Source organism: Chiroxiphia lanceolata, chromosome 1 (genome assembly GCF_009829145.1).
Source record: "Chiroxiphia lanceolata isolate bChiLan1 chromosome 1, bChiLan1.pri, whole genome shotgun sequence".
Taxonomy (NCBI): domain Eukaryota; kingdom Metazoa; phylum Chordata; class Aves; order Passeriformes; family Pipridae; genus Chiroxiphia; species Chiroxiphia lanceolata.
Genome location: NC_045637.1, coordinates 52,087,020 through 52,104,743, shown reverse-complemented (window position 1 = coordinate 52,104,743; position 17,724 = coordinate 52,087,020). Strand labels below are relative to the sequence as shown.

General features: G+C 38.2%; 1 protein-coding gene across 2 annotated transcripts in view; it reads right to left on the bottom strand.

Moving 5' to 3' along the window:
- Nucleotides 1–258: 258 nt before the first annotated feature.
- ARHGAP28 (Rho GTPase activating protein 28) overlaps nt 259–17,724 on the bottom strand; it is a 76,187-nt gene continuing 58,721 nt past the window's right edge. For both annotated transcript variants that reach the window (XM_032700551.1, XM_032700561.1), the window contains exons 8-15: nt 17,356–17,433; nt 13,978–14,140; nt 12,708–12,790; nt 9,549–9,746; nt 8,719–8,862; nt 6,398–6,552; nt 5,675–5,739; nt 259–3,873 (exon numbers count right to left, since the gene is read on the bottom strand). In XM_032700551.1, the coding sequence (XP_032556442.1) occupies nt 3,782–3,873; nt 5,675–5,739; nt 6,398–6,552; nt 8,719–8,862; nt 9,549–9,746; nt 12,708–12,790; nt 13,978–14,140; nt 17,356–17,433 (978 nt within the window). In that variant the 3' untranslated portion in view covers nt 259–3,781. The remainder of the gene's footprint in view (nt 3,874–5,674; nt 5,740–6,397; nt 6,553–8,718; nt 8,863–9,548; nt 9,747–12,707; nt 12,791–13,977; nt 14,141–17,355; nt 17,434–17,724) is intronic.

The following is a 17,724-nucleotide window of genomic DNA, read 5'->3' as shown; positions in this document are numbered from 1 at the left end:
TCAACAAAACACAGAACGTAATGAGGCTTGTAAGGGAAAAACACACAAACACTTTGCTTTGATTAGTGGCATTGTATTATTTTCCAGAGAAGACACACATTAATAGAAAGCCATTGAAAAATAAAAATGAAACACAGTGTGTATCTGTTGTCTATTTAAACCCAAGATCTGATCTCATAAGGTTCACATTACAAGCAGTAATTTAGGCAACACAATTTGGATAAAATTTCCTGAAATATGTATTTTAGTATATATTTCTTTTTAATTTCAAATCTTGTCCCACAGAAAAAGACATTTTGTCAATGAGATAAGACTAGTGGAGAGGTGAAACTGAGAATAGAAAGTTCTTGAGTAGTAAACCTCTAAGCCAAAATATTTTTCCTGGAAAATGCAGAGTGAGGTAGTTAATATTACACATGGACACAGACACATTTGCACACACACGCACACATTCGAATGACATTAGCTGCATAAACAGGTTAGAGTATTCCAGTCTATTTCCAAAGCCTACTTTTTACAATACTCTATGTGTTGATATGCAAAATGCTTGTCTTTGTAGAACCATGGAGTACATAAATAAATGCTCAAAGCATCTTTGGAATTTGAATAAATTTCTCCCTGCTTGCTACCACTTTCTTATTAATAGCTTTCCACATATGTTGCTTTCTGTTAGGTGACAATCCTACTGTAACTTGGTTTTGACTTCAGCTGCTGTGAGGAGGAACAAAATTTCTCATGCCTCCACCAGCATCTTGAAATATAAGGCCTAAACTTGAGACCTCGTATTTCAAAATGTCATTGAGACTGTTCCATTTGTCTGCTGCATATGAAATCAAGTTAGTGTACCACAACAATACAAAACAGCTTAATGTAGAACAGCATTAAGCACAGTACACATGGGTCATTAGGTCCACTTGTATCAAAAAGGAATTTTGACATTCTGTTTCAGAGACAGGAGGTGTTTGGCCACGCTATAGTTTGGGCACTGTACGCAGAATCTAGTTCATCTGGTAATATGTGTGTCTTATAAAGTTATAGGCAGTTTTAGCATAAAGGAAATGCTCACAGGATGGATTTTATTACATCATATTTGACTTTATAAGTTGTGAAGTGGTATCAGTCTTTCAAAAACCCACTGTATTCTGTACGGAATGCACGGAGATCTATTTCAGAAATAACACTGATGAGGTCCAGAACATGCTGAGCAAATTACAGCATGAACACAGGGCTTCTCTGTAATTTCCCTTGCATGGCCATTGAGAACACAGACTGAAGTTAGTGGGCAAGATGGAGGAGGTCAGTGTATTTGTCTGAAAGTACTGTAGAAAGTTAGGTCATTTGCTATGACATTTCAAATGCTTTTGTTAATGTTTAGGCTTTCTGTATAGTCATAGAACCTCTTTTAATTGGCTATAAATACGGTGATGCTTAGCATTTCTATGATGCTCTTAGTATTCAAAGCACTTTCCACATAAAACACCTTTGCTAAGTTTATCCTTTCCACATGGATGTTTGTAACTCCTCATTTGGTCAGGGAATTGTTTGACTGCATCTGAGAGTAGAATTTAACTAATTATCATGTTGCCTTTATATGGAACGTACTTGTCCTGCTTTACAGCTGAAAGAAAAGGGCAGCATAAGTAGGAAGAGTTGTCCATTGCCACAGAGGGAACTAAAGGGTATAGGGGGCAAAACACATGACAAAACATTTATGCTTAGTCCTATAAACAAACCACAGATCTACTATCTCTTGTATACTTATAAAAAATAGTTGTCAAAATAAGGAGTGTATTTTATAACACAACTGTCCTGCTCTTTTCCTGGCTGCAGCTTTGTCTCCATTTAGTGTTGAGAAAAAAAAGAAAGGGAAAAAAACAAAAACAGAAACAAAAAACCAAACAAAACATCAGGAAAGTTTAAAATGTCACTGTTTTAAAGAAAATGAAAGGATTATGTTGCTAAATTGTTATCATTTTTTATCAAGAAAGTAAGAAAGAAGACAGGATCTGCCCTCTGTAGACATTATTGTTGCTGGTAAAGTTATTAATTCAATGTTGATTTCTTTCACTGATCACTAACAAAGAAAGTTAACTACTGAAAAACACGATTAACTTAGCACATTCTAGAAGCCCTGCTTCTGGTTCAGGTCCTCACTGCACAGCTTCAGCAGAGCATCACAAGTTACAGACTTCCTCTGCAGGACAGCGTCCTTTATGTTCACCTGGAGGACTTGGTTCAGAACACTTTTACACTGCTACATGATAAACAGCTTCTGCCTTATCCATGCATCCAGGTCAGGAACAAAACCCACTGCTCAGGCTGTGGGGGGATTCATTGTGCAATATCATCATCTTAATGATGGAGATATTGCAGTGCAGTTGAAGGTATTAATTCCCATTTTTTGCATACGACAATGATGAAAAAAAGACTTACTCTTTCCCAGAGATTTGTGATTTCCCAGCTCAACAAACATGCTTTAGTTCAGCAAAGTATAGCCCCAAAGGAGATGACTAGGTGAAGAACAGTGCTTGCCCTTGTGACTAGCTACAAACTCGACACAGTCTTACATTTCCAAGGCAGTTGCAGCATGTTGTTCTCTTGTCAGCCTGTGTTTTCTTAGACTGCGTGTCATTTGTAAAAGGAGCTGCAATTTTCTGTGTATTTGTAAAACCCCTAGCATGACTGGGCCTAGTTTGGCTATTGTTTTGAAGACCTAATGTGTAAATTATTAAATCCCACTGCTCATTGGAAGCTCTTTTTCTTCTCCAAGACCTGAACAAAGATCTCTCTTGTCAATGCAGCTGAATAGTATAAAAATTGCATACATATTAAAGCTAAAATAAACAAAATAAAAATAATTAGGTTACAAATAAGAAAGTACAATATTTGACAAAAACAAGTGGTGACTGTAAGTGGCACCATTAACACATATCTTATAGTATGGCATTACACAGACTTAATTCTGAGAGTATCAAGTAAAAGGCAGAGCCAGGGTCATATGCCCCTTCTTACCTAGCATTTATCTCCTGAAATTTGTGTGTGTGACAGAGGAAGGAAGGAGAGAATGGTTTGTGGCATTACAATTGCACACAGCTACATGATCCAGACAGACGATTTTGGAAGACTGGTAGTGATATGTAACACAGTGGTACACATTAGGCAGTATGGCTGTCTATACAGTAGTTCTTTCTCCTGCCTCCCACCCCCAGTATCAGGTACTCATGAAGAGTGACTGAGAGACAATTATTGCAGTAATGCACACTGTACAGGTTTACTTTCAGCAGAAAGGTTTGGTTTTGTCACATGGCTGTATCTTGGCACTGCTGCATGTTGAGCTCCTGTCTTCCACATCTGACAGGTACCTTCTCTTCTTGAATGTCTCTGTGGTGCTTCTGTGCTACACTGTGGTAGGTAGTGTTTCATTCATCCTCTGATGCCACTGGATTATTTTCAAAAATCTGTGTTCTAACACCAGGTCAGGAAATGAACAACTTGTATGTGACAGGTTGTTTTCTGCACACCGTACCTTGGTCTGTCCTCCTCAATTCCTGGGCTAACTGGCACAAGTGTAATCCATATGAAAGTATAACTGATGTGATATTTTTCTGATGATCAGAATCTGGAATACCAAAATTAGTATGTGCTGACCATCAGTTGGACAGTACAGTAGGAAGGAATGATGTCCTGTAGCTACCGTTTTGTCTCTGCAAGAGCTTCTTAAAATGACAGGCATCATCTCTTGTCCATTTGGCTTTTGTCCAGTACACTGCAGCCTTCTGCTTCAGCTCGCTTTTGGTTTTATCACCCATTCTGCCTGAGGATTTGCACGGTAGACATCTAACATGTACGCATCTGGATCCAAGCAGTGCTGACCTGAAACAGAAATTAAAACCCGTGAATTATAGGATGTTTTGAGCACATTGGGACAGAGCTTCGTTAAATGTCTTTGAATGTTTCTCTGACTTGCACACACCAAGCCTAATTTGGTGTGTCCAACTAACATCTTGCCAGGACACACTGAGGGCCTGTGGTAAATTTGCCAGTGATTTTATTCTGTGGGAGTCATGAATGCACTTTCACTTCCAAGCAAGATGACCTGCATTACATCGAGTTATGGACATTTAGTTAAATGGTGAACAAATATGTTTTTTTAAGAAGCATTAACAACACTCTTACTGTAAGTGCTATGTTATGAGGCTTTTTATTTCTTTGAATTTACTAGGCTGGAATTACGACTCTCTGACTTTGTTGCTACACTATTTTTAAATGCTGAAAAGGTAGCTCTGTAAACAATGTGTTCCCATCCAGATGGGATCTTGCAAAGAAATACAGGGACTATATCAAGGTTTTAGGCAGTTGCCACTTGGCTGGTTAAAATAAAAAAATAAATAAAAAAAGTCCTCCTAAGGCTGTTTCAGGGTTTCATTAGGTGGTGATTGGGAAGTCCCTGCTGCCTTTGCCAGAATGAGGCATTTGGTGCCTCTTAATTGAGTAATAAGGCAATAAATTCTAGAGTTAAATTGATTTGTTGGACTATATTACATTTATGTGGGGCGATGAAGTCATTTAACTGGTGAAGTTACATTGCTGTGAGACAAAGGATTATGGTAAAATTTTTGTACAGTTACTTATAAGGTCACTGGGGTCTTAACGATTTTATTCAAGTGAAAGCAATATAAATGAATTAATGCCTAATCAGTTGACTAAGGTACCCTGAAGTATCTAGACAATAAAATAATTTTAAATGAAGATGCAAATTAAACATCCTGATTTTTTGAAAGAGTGTGGTGGGAATATTTGGGATTGTTTCATAAGGCTTTTAGGATCTTCTTCTTTTTTACCATCAGTTGGTCATCCTGTTAAGCCAGGCAAAAAAAGTCACTAATCCAATTTAGCTTTGTGTGTCATCAGTAATAAAAACTGGTTCTTGTTTGCTGCTGAAGTAAGTCTGTGATATTTGGTAATAACTTTACAAAAACTCTTCTGGGGTTAATCAAGAAGAAATAAGGAATAATCTAATCAGATAGCTGACAACAGACTTGAACAGAACATCCAGAATTTTGGTAGGAATAGAGAAAGAAGAGAGCCAGGATTGTGCAATATGAAATTTTGACCTTCAGGCCAGACACTTGTGGGGCAAGCCACTGTTGTTATTACAAGAAGTGGGATTGCATGAAACATAGAAGACAAACGCCCTACTGCAAAGAATTTGCTATCTAAATAAAGCACATGGATTAGTGTAAGTATAGAACACACATAGGTACAGGGAGGTGAATTCTCAATTCTGTGTTTTTTATTCGACGGAAGTTAACACTTCAGTGCACTGAGGAAGAAATAGGTCTTGGGAAAAGGCTTGACAACAAGGTGGAATGTGCTTGCAAGAGGAAGACTAAGGATCTCTTAACCATGAAAAAATGATGAGTTATGAGAGAGGTAAGCAAAAGGTCAGATAAATTTGGCAGGACTGTAAGGGGTGCTCCTGTGGGGTGCCCCTCTAGTCACGCTGGAGTTGTAATAAATCATGGCATTTGTTTTAACAGCTTTTGGGTCAGGCTCCTTTCCTCCAAATGCACTGGAGGGTAGGAGTGACCCAGCTGTGTAAAAACAGTGCTGCCCTGAGGTGTTTTAGGAGGTTAAGGACATTCAGAATTAAATTTTCAAAAATGAGACCTACCTATATTTCCTCCAATTTCATGTAAACTTTGGATCTGGCCTCTCATATTCTGTGACGATCCACGGCTAGGATGGAAAAACAAACTTTCAGTGTGTATTTCTGTTATAACCACTGCCTTATCACCCACCATCTATGGTAAGCAGAAGTGTGATATTTTTTCCCCTGTGAACTGCCTTATCAAAAGCAGGAACTTCTACCAAATGGACCATTGCAGAATACTGAATCTGCTACAGAGGTAGATTACTGCATCACAGTTAACTAAACCTTCTATATTATTTATTTTTTATTATATTTATTCAAAGAACAAAATTATATGCTAACATAGGAAGACTACAGAAAAGACTTCCAGATACAATTTACCATTTCCCATAACTGTTAATAATTATTACCTTACAGAAGTAAAAGCATTAAAGATTTATGGACAGGTGTAAGACAATTCTTTTGGGTTCTCTATGCAGTAAGTCTACAAAATATATGTTTAATGTACATTTTTAGTAGTGATGTAACAGAGGGCAGATTGATTCTGTATAGGAACCAATTATTAAGTAAAATAAAAATAATAAAATCAGGGGTTAAAATTTCTTTGACCAACATAACCATAAATTAGCAATTTTAAATTAGAAAAAGAGTTCTTGTAACATAATGAATCTTCGAAAAGGGAACAATCCATTTATAGTTCTGACATTGTCGTTCAGGAAAAACAAAATGTTCTGCTTTACCCACCTGTTTTCACAGTGGAATCGAGCCAGGATGTCTTTGGCTTTTGTTTGGCTGTTGAGCTGAATTGCCATAGAGACTTTTGAATGCAGTGGAGCATAAACTCTTATCACCCCTTCGGGTATGTCAGACTGCAGGTATGGGGGAAAAGTGACAGCTCCCTAAAATCAATATTCAATAGAGTAAGTCTAAGGCAAATATTACTCTAGCTCCATTCAGAAGCAGTTCTGCAACTCTTTTGAGGTTGCTTGCAAAAATCAGTGTCCTGCACTCACTTGATTAATCAAAAGACATATTTACAGTCATACAAATGCAAATGTGTAGACGCAGTATAGCGAGATGCAACACAAAGGCCCAAACTCCTTGGTAAGTATCACATAAATGCATGATGCATTTATGCATTTTGCAAATGCAAAAGAGTAAAGTCTTTGAATTTTAAGTTATTTCTGTTAACATTGTTCGGTGAGCCAACAGCTTACGTAAAAACATATAAAAATTATTAGAAATATCTGTTCTTCCTTTTAAAGATGAAATTCTCCTGAGGCATAAAAATCCAGTTCTCTGTTTCCACTTCCTATAGCTTCAACTTGATTGAAATGTGTGTACAGTAAAATATCAAAGTACCATATGGTTTCTGTTAATTTGAAATTCGACCTTGTATAGGGTTCAAACAATCATCTATGATGCTTATGTGCTCTTCCATGATTAATGTTGGATAAATCAATTAGCAAGGTTTGCATTCCAGTTCTAATCCAGTTAATACCATGCCGAGCAGAACACAATAGTCTCTCCAGTCTCTGTCTCTGTGTAATTTAGAACATCTGAGACCTGGGGATTGTGTTAAGTGCTCTCAAAATTCAACTCAGTTATCCAAACAGAGTTTACCTCCAATTTACCCTTCATATTTCAGCTACCTGCCACAGCTACCCTCATTTTTATTAGATGTAAAGCCAATTACTACGATCAATGGACTTGTCTTCCTGAAGGTGCAATGACCGCAGTAATTGACTGTCCTCGGAGAGAGAGCCTTTCTGTGTTTGTTCCAGGCTGAATACAACTTTGCAACACAGTAGTCTACATCACCAATTTAAACAAACATCTCTGTCTCCATTTGCAGCACCAGTGTGAATCCTACCCACAATATATATTGGTCAGTGCTGGCAAATAAATTCTCCAGAAAGCTGAATTAGCATGGATTCACAATTCATACATTACATTTATTTTTCTACTTTTTTTCCTGTACCTTTCCTTCTGCATTTTCTCTGTTGTCTGCACTAGGCGGCTCATTCTCTATTTCTTATAATCTCTTGATATCACTCCTTCCTATTTGTCTTTTCTTTTTTCTTCAAGACTGTTCTTCAGCAACTATAGAGTCCTTGACCATTTCTTTAATTACTTCTTTTACAATTCACGAATTTCATTCTTTTAAACATCCATGGAGAACCCTAAAGACTTTCTCTCCAGGTTATTAATGATAGTTACTACATGGAAATACTATATATAACCTGCTATAGGGACTGTATATGTTGTGCATGTAGACACAACATTCTTTGTTGCCCAAATTATATGTTGAACCTAATATGTAAGTAAGTTTATTTTAGTTGTCTATCAAAGCAGCACACCTCAAGTAACTTCCTAGTCTCCGTATCTAGGCAGTGGAGAAAAGTTGGTGGCTTTAAGATCTTCAAAGAAAGATTTTTCTATCAGATTTTCCTAAACTGGAACTGCACCTGGAACCCTGGAAATCCTCAAAAGTACTAACCTCTCTCCTCTGACTATACAGGGAATAACAATACAAACTGCTTCCTTGGGCGCTTAACATTTAGACCCAATTTAGGTGTCTATGGCAAGCAAACTGGATTTGCTTTCCACTTAGGAAGTTAATGCAAAGCTCTAAAACTAAACCTTGCAAGGAGACTATCAAGTGGCCTGGAGCAGGGTATGCATAAATTCAGTTTAATCCAAATACAGACTATTCTACAACTCAGCTACAGATCCATGCATTTGTTGAATATCTACAGATCATTACTGTCAAGGACAGTCCCCATATAACCATTTTCTTATGAAACAGGTTAAAAACCAGCATGTGTTTGTAAACAGCTTACAGCCTGGGCTGCTAGAAATCATTCTGCCTTCCTCACCTCTTCTCATCAATTCCCAAAGCTTTGCCTTATCAGGACGTTGGACTGCAAAGCACATCTTTCAAGATAGCTCCCTAATCAGCTAATTTTATATGGCAAAATTTCCTCCCTGCCCCCAGTAGTTTTCATGAGATAAAGGAGAGAGGCTCATTAAAGCTGCCTTTGAAAACTATCTTTTTATCACACCTCTGGTCTTTCAGGTCTCTCCCGTTCCATGGTCTTTCTCCTCAGAAGTTTTCTCACTCCTTTGTCAAACATCAGCTGTCTCTTGCTGTTGTTCATTGCTGCCTCATTCATTTTTCTCACTTGGGAAATCAGGAAAGATGGGACCTAAAGGGAGGAAACCAGATCTAAGAATATATAGTCATTTTCCCCCCAGCATTGCTGTTGGGTCTTTAGAAATGTACCAAATTTTAGGCAGCAGAAATTCTATTTATTCCTAGAAGATACAGGCAAATTGTAGCTCTCTCTAGCAGCCTGCAGTTATTCCTTTGGTGACACTGTAGATCTTCACGCCATATGAAACTCTTAGTGATGTTTGAAGTTGCAGGAACTTCATTAGGAGGTAGTCTTTGCAATCCTCATCATACCCTCCTTTTTGAGGAAACCAACTGAGACTGTCAAAGTCTTCATGCTAACCTTCAGCAGCCCAACAAGTAGTACACACTTTTGGTCTCATATTGCTATGGGCTAGACTTTAAACAGACATTTAATCTCACTCAAATTTAGACATATCACCTAGACATCTAGATTAAATCACTCTCTTATGTATAAACAATGGTGTGGGACAGGGCAATTCGTGCTAAAATAGATGACTCAGGTAAGTGAAGTAACTCAATCCACAGATATCCGTCATCCTATCTCATTTTGGATGTAGAAGACTTCAGCCAGTTTCCCAAGAACAGCCAACTGTTTCTTCTTGGAAGGTCAGTTTACCCTGATTTCTGCAGAGCTCCTGCATATAGCAAAATACTGGCCTGTATTGGAGCCCTGAAGAGGGAACCAACATTACTCACTGTCCACAGGATGTCCTGGTACCGAATTAACAGCCGCACGATGTGTGCTGTAGTGGCAGCTGTTTGCATTTCTTGTTGGTTTGCACGTTTCCCTTTGTAGATGAAGAGGTTTGGTGCAACAATCATAGAAACATTCCACAAATTCATCTTGTTTTTCCCTTCATTAGCAACCACCTTCTTCAGGAACTGAAGGAAGGCCTGAAAAAAAAACACTTGTTGAGTCTCATGAAATAATTTGCTTCTGAAATGCAACACTTTCAATTGCACAACATGTCAGGCTCAAAAGCTGCTATAATTGCACTTAAAGGTGAAATTTAGGGGTTTTTTGCATTTTAATTTGGATTACTCTGTTTGGTAGAACCACCTGTGTCAATCACAGTTAATGCTATCAAAATACACATTAATAAATTATCTATCACTTAGAGCATAATCCCAAATTTGCAAGTTAAGTACAGTGTCTACACTAAGGTACTGAATACTATAGTGGAGGAAAGATGTACGGGCATTGCAAGGGAATAGTTACTTTCTTCATAGATTTCCAAGTGTCCATTTTGATATATCTAACCAATGCTTTTTATATCACCATCACCAGGGTGATCAGTCTTTCTTCAAATGTGCACCAGTCCCAAACGTGATTTGAAAAATTTCTGCCAGCAACCCCCAAACTTTTATTTTGGGATGATGAAAACAAGAAGAGCTCTGTTGTTATTCACTGATGTTACTTCTGCACATGCATGGCAGAGTCAAAGGAAACTCATTTCCCTTTTGGGTAGTTTGTTCAGAATTTTCCTTGAGTGACTGAATAGGATGAATTGCAGCTGTGGTTAGAGTTGGGGTCTACCAATGAGGCCTTTTGCAATACTGTTATGGTTTCAGCTGGGATAGAGTTAATTTTCTTCCTAGTATCTGGTACAGCACTGTGTTTTGGATTTAGGATAAGAATAATGTTGATAACACATTGATGTTTTAGTTGCTGCTAAGTAGTGTTTACACTTAGTCAAGTGTAATCTTTAGTTTCTCAGGCTGCCTGGCCAGTGAGGAGCCTGGGGATGCACAAGAACTCGGTAGGGGACACAGCCAGGAGAGCTGATTTCCACTGACCAAAGGGATATTCCATACCATATGGCGTCATGCTCAGTATATAAATGTGGGAATACTGGTCTGGGACTGCTGTTCAGGGGCTGGCTGGGCATCAGTTACAAACAGTGGTGATCAGTGATGAACAATTGCATTGTACATCACTTGTTTTGTATATTCTAATTATTTTATCGTTATTATTTTCCCTTTCTTTTCTGCCCTATTAAACTGTTTTTATCTCAATCCATGAATTTTTTTTTTTCAAATTTTCTAATCCATCCCACTGGGCAGGGGGAGAAGTGAAGGAACAGCTGTGTGGTGGTGGGCTGGTTGTGGCTGGGGTAGAGTTAATTTTCTTCGCAGTGGCCAGTATTGGGGTTATGTTTTAGATTTGTGCAGAACACAGTGCTGATAATACAGAGATGTTTTTGTTATTGCTGAGCAGTGCTTACACAGAGCCAAGGCCTTTTCTGCTTTTCTGTACTGTCATGTTGGTGAGGAGGTTGCAGGTGCATGAGAAGTTGAGAGGAGACAAAGTCAGGACAGGTGACTACAACTGACCAAAGGGATGTTCCATACCATATGACATCATGTTTAGTATATAAAGCTGGGGGAGGAAGAAGAAGGAGGGAACGAGACTTTTGAAATTATGGCATTTGCCTTTCCAAGTAACCGTTCTGCGCGATGGGGCCCTGCTCTCACGGAGATGGCTGAACACCTGCTTGCCCATTGGAAGCAGTGAATTCATTGTTTTGCTTTGTTTGTGTGTGTGGCTTTTGCTTTTCCTATGAAACTGTCTTTATTTCTACCCATGAGTTTTCTAGCTTTTACCCTTCCGATTCTCTCCCTGATCCCACTGGTGGGGGCATGAAAGAGCAGCTCTATGATGCTTGGTTGATGGCTGGGGTTAAACCACAAAAGGTGTTTAGCTGTCTCCTGTGTTTAACCACAAAAACCATACCATTCAAACCACTGCCTTCGTACCCTGACATTGCAATTAAAACATTTTTACAAACCCAAGAATTACAAAATAGAAACTGTGTTGGAAAAATTTCTAAAATCTCATTATAGATAGCAAGTAGAGATGCATAGTGAGTTTTGCCATCACTTCTATTTTTGTAAAAAAGCCTAGTAATAACTAAGACTACTCCTCTAGCATATGTTTTCCATATGCAGCTCTATACCAAAATGAACTTCGGTAGCAGAAAAAAATTCTTTACAGAGCACTACTAAAAGTCCTCCAGACGCTTTGAAGAGGGTTGTTCTTGTCCATCATTACTGTATTTAAAACTACAGGTAAAGAAGGCACCTGAACTCGTAAAGTTATACGTAAACTGACTAGTGGGAGACTTTCAGAGGTGGGGGACCTGCATGGTCCTGATGAGCAGAGGACCTGATCCTGAGCAGCCTGGGGGCTCCCAGGCTCCCAGGCAGCTTGTTCCCTTAGGTTCCTTTATGTAGAAACAAGCCTGAAGATGCAACCAGTGTCTCCTAGGGTCAGGACACAGTTGCAGTCAGATCTGGGAGCTCCCAAACACCCAAGATGCTTGTAGCCACTGTGTCTGTATCAGGAAGTATTACAGCAGGGTGGGTATGGGTTTGTAAGGCCAGCCAACTGAGGATGAGATCCTGAAATCTGTGCTACAGATACACATTTTTACTTTGGACTATTTCCAGTCTGGTCCAGCGCTCCAGAAGCCCTTCAATACTGGGAGTGCACTAGGCAAGCTCTTTGAGGGCAGCTTCTCATTTAAATTCATCCTGAAGAATTTCTTTTATACAGAAAATCCAGAAACTGGACTTTTTTTCTCCAAACTATGTGAACTATGTGAGAAACATGTTTATTTGAAATGGGTGCCCCAGAATAAACGATGCCTGAGACCCAGCAGTTGGGTACCTCCAGCAACTGTTTCTTAATGCTTGTAAAAGAAATCACAGCCAGGGAATTGGAACATCTTTTCAAGGAGATAATAAAAAACATGGATGAATTCTTTCCTGGTGAATCTTCTGAAAAAAAAAATGTGTCTCATTTAAAAGTCAAAAGCACCACAGATGGCAGGTGATAGCAAACAAAGAACTTACCTTGGCTGTATCTCTGTTGGCTTCAGGCAGCAACATGATCAACAGATGCAAAGCTTGTAGCTGTAACTTGATCTTGGAGATTTCTAAGGATATGAATAATTAATATTTTTGAAATCCCAGCTGCAATTGGTTTGTTCAAAAACCTTGTGTGTCAGCAGTTCTGGAAATAACAGCTAGTGCCTGGTTGAGACTAGCATGTTTAGGTGTTGATTTTATATTTTCCAAATATAAAATATAAAATCAATTTAATGAGTGGAGTTTTCCTCTTCACCTTGGATGTTTGTCACATGGGGAGACAAGGCTCTATAAAATTCTGTCTACATAGTAACAAGCCGATATTTTTCAGTACTAGCTAGTTTCTCTTAGATATTTGTGTATTTGTTGTAGGGAATAAAATAGTTCCATTCTGCACAGACACCTCCTGTTCAGTCTTCTCCAAATGGCTAAGCCATTGTAACTGCATGCAGTCTGGGACTCTCAGGGAGCACACTCAGGTATGTGAAGGTTACAGGAAAGGGACACCTCCTTCTGCCCTGTAAACTACTTAATGCAGACACTGAAAACTTGGCTGCAATCTTAGGTAAAGTTCCTCAGTTTTCTGTACCAAGTTGCCTAATTAATTCTTCATCCTGAGAGTTTCACTCTGTACTAGCTCAAGTGACTTTACAGTGAAGTCATAGGTATGGCAAGGTACAACTGCATTCTTCCTGGAAGAGAAATGAACAAAATGTACTGAGAATGAAAGAGTGTATGTACACTGAAAACAAACCTGACTGCCTGAAGCCTTCTGTGATCACACTTATCTCTGTACCAGTATTCTGACCTCAACATAAACCTTAAGAGAAATAAAATAGATCTAAGACAATATTGGCTAAAGGGCTGATTTGAGTTCACCTTTGCAAAAATTTTCATTTGTGAAACGTATAACTGGTGTGAATCAGAGTCTTTATATGAAAGTCATTGCTCAGCCATTGTTTACTCATAGGTTTCAAATTTTACATTAAACAGTTGCGTTATTCATACAACACACTTATTCTACCACCTAAATGCAGATACTTTTTTCTATTTGAAAACAAAATCTCGCAGAAAATTCAAATGTTTAGGCAGTGCACTGGGCCTGTTTTTCTTGCAGTGGGCATGTTTTTCTCTCTACTTCAGAGAGAGAAAAAAATCACATTTTTTTTCTCAGTACTTCAGAAAGAGAAAAAAATGTAATGTCTACTCTTCCATTTTATCTAGATCAGTCCACACTAACTCCATTTCCACATACTTTCCACTAGCGTGATGAAAGCAGGCAGATATTCTACTGTGAAGAGTGGGCTTGGGAGTTCTCTTATAAACATTTTCAGCAGTCCCGCTGCATCATTATTTCGTACTTGGTCCCAGTCAAAAGTGTCTTCATAAAATTTTGCCTCAAGTTCTTGATGGAGATTCTGAAAGATAAAAGAAACATTTGGCCTTTAATCATTGTTGCTGACCCAGCAGTTTGCTATCACTTCAGAAGTCCCATTACAAAGAGAATGCAGGTTTTGCACAGCACTTGAACTAAGGGAGCCCTAAACCACTGGCAGTCTTACACCCACATGGAGTTAAGAGTAGGTTAGCAAATCAAATTCCTGGGGATATTTGGCAACCCAGGCTAAATTTGGTTTGCTATAGCTAGGTTTCTGCCAGTGACCCCTTTGAACCATCTTAAAGCAAGAAAATGTTGTGCAATGTCTTAGAACTAGAAACAGAAAACTCAGTTAACCGGGATCTTTTTAACACAGCTGTTCTTTTTGTTTAAAACACTCTCCAGAGGTTTTGACCCTTAAATCACAAAGGAGTGGTGTTTCTTCCTCACTGCTAGTGAACTTGCTAGATAGACTGTTGGCATTTGAATTCATGTGCCTTTAGCAAATGGCTTTAACTTTGTGTCTTCCGGTCTTTAGAAGGAAATTTTATGTCAGAATAATTGTAGTTAGATTTCGTCAAAGTGCAGGAAAATAAAGGTATCAAACCATTACTGTCAGAAAAACCTCCACTTAAGGTATAACCACTCCGAACCCCTAAAACTCAAAAAACACAAGAGAGGTCTAAGAATTGATGATTATACCATTTTAGATGCCCATTTAATCCTCTTGTTCTACTATGTAAGCTGCATAATAGAGGTCTGTTTAGTTCTGGAGGGTCACTAATCAGAGTTCAACACACGTGTGAATGGGAAATACTTAGCAAGGTTCCTAGTAGGAACAGAATTTGGCTTCAAACCCAGATGACTGTTTGGAAAATGCAAGCTCCTCAAAAAATTGTTGAGTTAAAATGATTGAAGGATGCTATTGTAATATAAGGATATCCATAAATAACACAGCTTTCACAATTATTACTGGCCAAACACTGTCTTATCCATAGGAGGGTTGTTGCTGCCTTTTATGACACCATTTATGACAAAATTGTATCTGTAGCAAATATTCAGGTTTCAGATCATGTTTTTGTCAAATGTTCTTTAATATTATGCAAAAAGTTTAGTCTGCTCAGGCAGAAAAGCTTTTAAAAATGAATTCTGTTTACCACGTCTCACATGAATGGAAGGAAATTACATATCAAATACAGTCACACATAATGAAGTAGAATGGTTGCACAAAAGGAAGTAGAAAGTCATTCAGGATTTGGCATATAATGTTACAGTCTCATTTTTACTAGCACATTTAACTGGTTGTAATCTGGGCTATCTCAGCTTCCTCTGTATTCACATCCTTTGCACATAATCCATACAAACACCTAGACTAAATTCTCTCCTGGTAATTGACTGGGAAATGTGGAACAGAAATCCTCACCTCATCAAAAGCACAAGAGGACAGATATCTACTCCACATTTTTCTGCTGAGAACTGGGAAAAAGCCGCAGAAAGAGAAAGCAAGATCTTTGAAACACAAACATTTTATATATATATATATATATATCTATCTACAAGCAGGTAAGAATATATTTCATACACCCAATTCCCTCCACCCCCCATATACATATGTATGCATTTAAGTACTTCTAAAATATGTGTTTGCAGGTTTTTTTAAACATGATTGACCCTACACTAGACCATCATACATTTTTTGTTCACTGGAACTTCTGTTACAAACCAGATTACGGAGGAAAACTTGTATTTATTTATTTATTTATTCTTTTTTTATAGAACAGTAACGTTTAATCACTTCCATATGCCTTTTCTTTCTCCAAACAAGACCGAAATAAAGTTGGAATGCCCTCAAATCCTAATGTCATAATAATGTATGAAGGCTTTGAAGGATGAAATCTGGATCTGCTTTGAAAAAATCTCTCTTGCTTGTTGGCTCATTGGACAGACTTAAATGAAACCAAAACTCAAATAATTTAAAACTTTCATATGGGCAGTTTAATTTACCACCCAGTATAAGAGAGTTACATATAAAGTCATACCTTATAGCAGATCCCTGGATATGGACTGTGAATAAGAAGTGAACAATACACAGTACACCGTACACAAAGAATATGAAAATAATTGAATTAGAGCACAGCCCTGCACTGTAATCTCCCTGAAGAGGTCGGTAAGATTTGAGATTGTGTGAAATAACATTTAAGCATTCATATGAAAAAAATAGGCAGCTGAAAAGTACAGGGCAAATTAGGAGCTTCCTTCTGCAAGATGTGGCACTTTTCAAGCCACTGGGTACTTTTATCAATCCACAGAGTCAAAGGAGCTGGGATACTACTGCCTATCTTTGGTGTGTTTCACATAATGTTGCTTTTCCATGTACAGTCATTTTTTATGATTCCCAGCCCCAGCCAGTTTAGCAATCCCCAACATTTGTATGGCTGCCACAATGTTGAGACTTCCTACCTCAGAAAGCAAGGCTAACTTTCTTGAGGATGAGAAAGTGGGAGTAAAATGAACTATAAGGTGTTTCCTAAAGCTGAACAAAAAAAGCCTAGGGGGAAAAAAAAAAGCAAAAATGTGGGAATGAGGTAGACACTAAGCCCAGAAAAAAACACCAACCCAACAAAAAACACCTTGTTTTCCTAATTTGCCTGTGCCAGCTTCCAGAATCAAGTTAGTCTGGAGAAACAATAGCAAGCATTACTGCCCCACAATGTCAGGAGACTGGGTACCAACTATCCTGTGTTCACAGCTCGAAAACAGCCTGTGAAAATGCAGTACTTCAGGCTGCCAGCAGTGAACATATGCCAAATTTCTCTCACTTGGAACATGAAATTGTAAGATCACAGAAGATAAATGAGAAATAAAACGCCACAGAGGTTAAAAAGACATAGAATAAGATCTTTATCTGATGTTCACTGAGTTTAGCAACTTTGAATTTCTGAAATAAATTAAAACAGAGATAAGATCATAGCAATTTTGGATGACAGAGATAAACTGAAAGGATCCCTCAATGTTTCATGGAGAAAAATTGCATTTAACATCAAGACTGTGCTTTATATAGAACACTAACTAAAGAAAGTAATGAACTACATGTTCTGTGCATTATTGGTTCCCAGGAACCAATCTGACCTTTCACTGGCAGAAGAAGGAGCTAGACACATCAGTATTTATGTGCAGTGTGAATTTATGTGTGTGATGTATTATTTTACATAGAGTCTGCAGTCCAGAAGATGGAAAACTGGCACGAGTGTGTACCTTGACTCTGGAGGCAGATCCAGGAACCCGTAGAATTCCTTCAGTTTCCAAACCTGTTTCCTCAAGCTTGAGCAGCAACTGAAAGACAACAAAACACTCAGAAGGGAAAATACTCAAAAGCACTTAAGAATACTATTCACTTTTTTTTCAATCTTGGTATCCTTGAAACTAATTTGAAAAAGATACATTTCTATGGAATTTGCTCATGAAAAGATGCCAGCTCATGTAAGTAAACCTGCCTAATTTGTTCTCCATATTCCTGAACCTGAAATAAGGAGTATGCAGCCTATGGAAAACTGCTAATGAAATAGGCCCCTCTGTCCTAGACTTGAGAGTTGTCACTGCTATAGAACAATTAAAACATAAATG